This window comes from Anser brachyrhynchus (genome assembly GCF_964034855.1).
Source record: "Anser brachyrhynchus genome assembly, chromosome: 6".
In the NCBI taxonomy this organism is placed as follows: Eukaryota; Metazoa; Chordata; class Aves; order Anseriformes; family Anatidae; genus Anser; species Anser brachyrhynchus.
Window position 1 is genome coordinate 41,815,000 of NC_137700.1, and position 4,759 is coordinate 41,819,758.

Consider the following 4,759-nt stretch of genomic DNA (forward strand, 5'->3'; position numbering starts at 1 on the left):
CATGGAATGGAACCATAAGTTCTTGGCTTTTAGAACAAGAAATCTCTCCAAGACTTTCCTTCCCCTTCTATCTTGCTGCTTTGATGTGCTGATCTCTGCATTCAGAGTCTTTTTTTCCTCTATTTAACCTCCGTAAAAAGCATTTTATATAATGCCACTGAAGTTTAGATTTTTTTATAAAATCTATGTAATATTTCAGCATTAAAACGTGGAAGGCTATCTGTAGGCAGTGTTCTTGATGCCTAGATAAACATCGACTCATATTTGCTGATGTGATCATCTTTTACTGACAATTTGAGCAGCAGATTGAATATTCAAGTCCGTATTTGCCTGGTATTATAATTAAATATTAAATACATTTAGCATAGGTAGTTGTAATAACTTGTGTAGGTGTGAGTACAAGCCGATTACTGAGGCCTTATAGCCAGCAATTGTGCAGTTGGTACCACTCCTGTAAAGTGTAAGCAACCCTGCAAGTATGGTCATCTGACTTAATCGCAGTTCTTCTAATGGTGGAGTTGGGTGAAATGTTTTTTCGCTTTTCTTTTTGTAGATAAGTAAAGATGAGAGTAGTACTGCAAATACATCACCTAATGATTCCTCCACTGCCCTTAACAAGGAAGAAGTACTGAAGCTACTTAGTATTTTTGAGTCTAGAATGTCATTCCTTCTCCTCCAGTCCATTAAACTGTTAACTTCAACAAAAAAGAAGAGTGGGTAAGTTGAACCTTGATATGTGTTGTGTAGATGTGCTGTGGGTACATAAATTGTACAGACTGTACGTTTCTAGGCATGCTAAAGTGTGATTCTTTTCTGGGGGAGACTTTTGGTGTGTTCATTGATCATCTAAAGCTTGAATGTTTTTTGTGTGTGTAACTGAGGTTATGACCAAGAAACACCTTCACTGTGTGTGCCTAGGCTCAGCATTTTTTTCTCTCTCCTTTCCTGATAGGATTCCGAGACTGAGAGCAGACAAAGTATTAGCCTGAATGGCCTCTATTCAAGAAAATAAGTTGTAATTTTTATATAAAAAGCACAATACAGTTAAAAAATCACAGATATCAGAGAGCATAAAGCATCTAGCTTATCCTTCGTAGGATATAAATCTCCTGTCCTTCATAGGTGTAAATGCACACATGAAACAGTTTAACCTGTACTGCCATAAACTGCTGGCATACTTCTCACTGTCCTGATTCTATTTATTGTAAATAGAAGTGTTTGTTCAGTGCGTTGGGTATGTTTATAATGGGGTCCTCTGTCTTACTGATGTTGGTATTCATCTGTGGCAGGATACCTCAAGGTTAGTGAGGGGAGAAGCTGCTGTGTAGGACTGATCTTTAGATAGATATTGATAATAAAATGTACCAGTGACAACATTGAGCTCACGTTGAACATTCTGAACACTTCAGAATAAATGTAGGTGTACCAGTAGTGCTGTAAACGGAAGGATGTATGTGGGGAAAATGCTCATTGTTACCTTTCTAATGCCAAATGGAGTGCAAGAAGAAACAATCTTCTGTCTTGTGCTGGAGCTTGGAGCATGCCTGGCTTATCTTCTTTCTGTTGACCTTGAAGTGCTGCTGTGATCAGGTGTGGCAGTGTAATTTGTTGTATCATTGCTTCAGTTGGTTAGATGTGAACGTGTGTGGTGTTGCTTTGGGGATCCAAAGAACACCTTTTATCCCCTCAGCTGCAAATGTGTCATGTTGCTGTAGCTTCTGCAATCTACAATTGTTATTTCTTTTACTAGATGAAGTTGGAAGTTGTTAATCATTCGTGACGTTAAAATGCTGCTGATGTTAAGTGTTATTTTGAAGCAGTAAGTTGCAAGATGAATTCATCTTGCACAATAAGTTGTTTGCTGAGAGGAGACAAGTAAATGGAAAAACATGAGACTTAGTGATGGCTTAGGTGCATTCGCTTAGAGAAAAGAGCTTCCACAAGGTGGCAATCTGAATATGTGAAAAGCAGAGGATTAAAGTGTAACCTGTATGTAACCAAGTAGATGTCCCAGGTAACTGACTAAACTGTTCCAATTCTGTGGCTTGATGACCTGGCTAAGTGTTGTGTAACAAACTTTTCTCCATTTACTTCTTACCATTGAACCTCTCTTGAACGAGGCTTTGTACTGAAGATTTCACACAGGGAACAGGTTGCAGTTCAAACTTGAGTATTGTGAAATGGGAGTGTTGCTGTAACGTCTTAAACTTCTTGAAACAGCAGAGGGTTGAGGCTCAGCTTAAAACTACCTTTTTATTTATCCTTTTTAGTGCCTTGTACATTGTATAGGTTTTCCATATGCTTCCTTAGTTCTGCTTTACAGAAGGAGAAAATGATGCCTGTCTTGGGTTTTAATAAGCAAGCTGAAAAGGGAGGAAATTAGAGCTCATGAATACTATTTGAGTCTTGAATGCATTTTGGCAGAGAACAGAAGAACATGTGGTAAAGCTGTTTGATAGTGAAACTTGCAGACTAGCAATAAAACTGAATGAAATCAGTCTTACCTTCTAGAAATTAAATGCATAAGCATAACTGAACGTGGCTATGTAAATTGGAGGAAAGAAGTAATTGAAATTAATACTTTGTTCTGGGAATTCTTGTAGCTTATCCTGGAAATACTTTGCATTTCAGTGGCTTTTATTATTTTTGACTACCTGTTCTGTTTAATAAATAAATCTGATTTCTGCCAAGTGTTAACAAAAAGGTAAAGCAAATTAAATTTTTAATTCCTGAAGCATTTATAATTAAACTGACTGCTACTTGTATGCATGCATACTTGATTTATTTGTAATACCAGCAGTAGCGTTTTTAGTTTTTTCTTTTTTCTGGTTTGGGTCATTTATTAGTCTTGGATGTTAAACGTGGGGTGGCACAGAGGAGGGGTGACACTGCTGAAGCAGTAGCTGGCACTCGTGTGACTTAGATCAGTTTTCTCCTTTTGACAAATACTAACAGGAGCTTTGACTGCAGACTGGGAAAAGAGGAAAAGCTCTTGTGTAAAGGTTTTGGGCATGGAGAAGTCTCTATTGTGTGGAAGTAATTTAGGTGTATGGAACTAGAGAGAATGAGGCCAGATCACGGGCTTCAGACTTCAACAGGAAGCTGATGTCCGTAGTGGTTTGTAGGGCTGAGCGAATGGGAGGCAACGGCACAGGAGCAAATAGCATCCCACAAGTGCTCAGGTGTCTGTTTGCATTTGGCCTGATCAGATTAGCCAAACTCTGACCAAAGCACAGAGGTTTGGCACAGAGACATTGACTGGAGGGTTTACAATGTGTTTTGGGATTATAACTTAATAAAATGGCCAGGCTGGAGCTGAAGAAAAACTGGAACTCCTTATCCCTCTTGCAGTGTAAGCAGAGGCTCTGCCTGCAATGCTGTGGAATGGCAGGAAATAAGAACTAAGGAAGTAAGAGTTTCAAATCCAAGCACCAACCATGTGGACAATTATTACACAATAACCTTGATGATCGTCTTGATAATTTGTAGAATTAAATATTGTGGTCAGATTAATAGCTTTTATCTGTTTCTTTTTCAGGGCCATTAATGAAGAAGAAATAACTCTTAAAACAAACAAGCAAGTTTACTCTCTTCTGTTGCGTGCAACTGCTAACAAAAGCATGACTCTGCTGGAGCGGATAGAGGTAATCCTAAATCTGCTGGAGCAGCTGACTCAAAGTAGCGAAGCTGGTACTGGAGGAGGTCAGTGACTTAAGTGCTGCAAATGAGCAGAAATAGTGCCTTGCATCTGCGTGGGAGCAGTGGTATTTTTTTCCCATGTGGGATTTGGATTTATATTTGGATTTATCAAAGGTGATAAGAATATTGCCTATATTGTTACACAGTACACCTGGGGAAAGAACAGGAGATCCTTATCCTGTGATAGCTCCGTAATGGTTCGGTTATTAGCGTTTCGTTGTTTGAAATGCAAAGTTGGGGTTCTGGATAAAAACTTAATTTCTTATCTTGGAGAAATGCACATTTTTTTCTCTTAAAGGTAATGGGCTTGGCAGTGATGCAAATATTTTGCATTAAAATGTAATCTCACAGTTGCTCTGGTTTGATTTTTAATGAAATATACTTTGTAAGCAAAGCTTAATTGGAACACTTTAACCTGTAACATGAACTGAAGTTGTACAAGGAGATTCCTGTTGAATATGTGGACATGTTTCTCTTATTGAAGTTACTGTCCTGCACAAAAATGGGTGCCTTTCTAGCTTTGCAAGGTCCTTGCAAATATTAGCCATCACTGGTATTTCTTTTACAACAGGAAGTGAATGGTTTTAGCTGTGTTTTGACTTGATGGAGAATAGTATTATGTTTTTCAGACTTGAAACTGTGAATAAATAAAAGCATATTTTTAAATAAAATTTTTATTTATTAAATAAACCTATGAAACATTCTGCTTTGTTTTTAGTGGTTGTGACCTTTTTACTTTTGTCAGAAGCAAACTGCTCAACTGTGTGTCTGTTCCAGGTAAGACTTGGCAAGGGAGGAAGGTATTGTCCAGTGCAGGAAGGGCAGCTGCTATTTTGAAACAAGGAAAGGGGGCTTGCTTCTTTTGTGTTTTTTTTGTGGGTGTTTGCTTATTTAATCTTTTCTTCTTGCAAATGAGAAGTGGAGCTCATTTTAGGTGGTAGGAGTATATTTGTCACTTAAACATATATATAGTTTACATGCGTGCTGCATAAACTAAGCTGCTTGTTTTGAGGCAGTGATACTTAAGATCAAGGTGAGAGAAATGATTTTTTTCATATAG

At 38.0% G+C, this 4,759-nt stretch overlaps 1 protein-coding gene across 6 annotated transcripts in view; it reads left to right on the forward strand.

Moving 5' to 3' along the window:
* Window positions 1-4,759, forward strand: part of EDRF1 (erythroid differentiation regulatory factor 1) — a 31,403-nt gene that overhangs the window by 18,565 nt on the left and 8,079 nt on the right. For all 6 annotated transcript variants that reach the window (XM_080598526.1, XM_080598527.1, XM_080598528.1 and 3 more), the window contains 3 exons: window positions 554-717; window positions 3,539-3,702; window positions 4,418-4,476. In XM_080598526.1, the coding sequence (XP_080454652.1) occupies window positions 554-717; window positions 3,539-3,702; window positions 4,418-4,476 (387 nt within the window). The remainder of the gene's footprint in view (window positions 1-553; window positions 718-3,538; window positions 3,703-4,417; window positions 4,477-4,759) is intronic.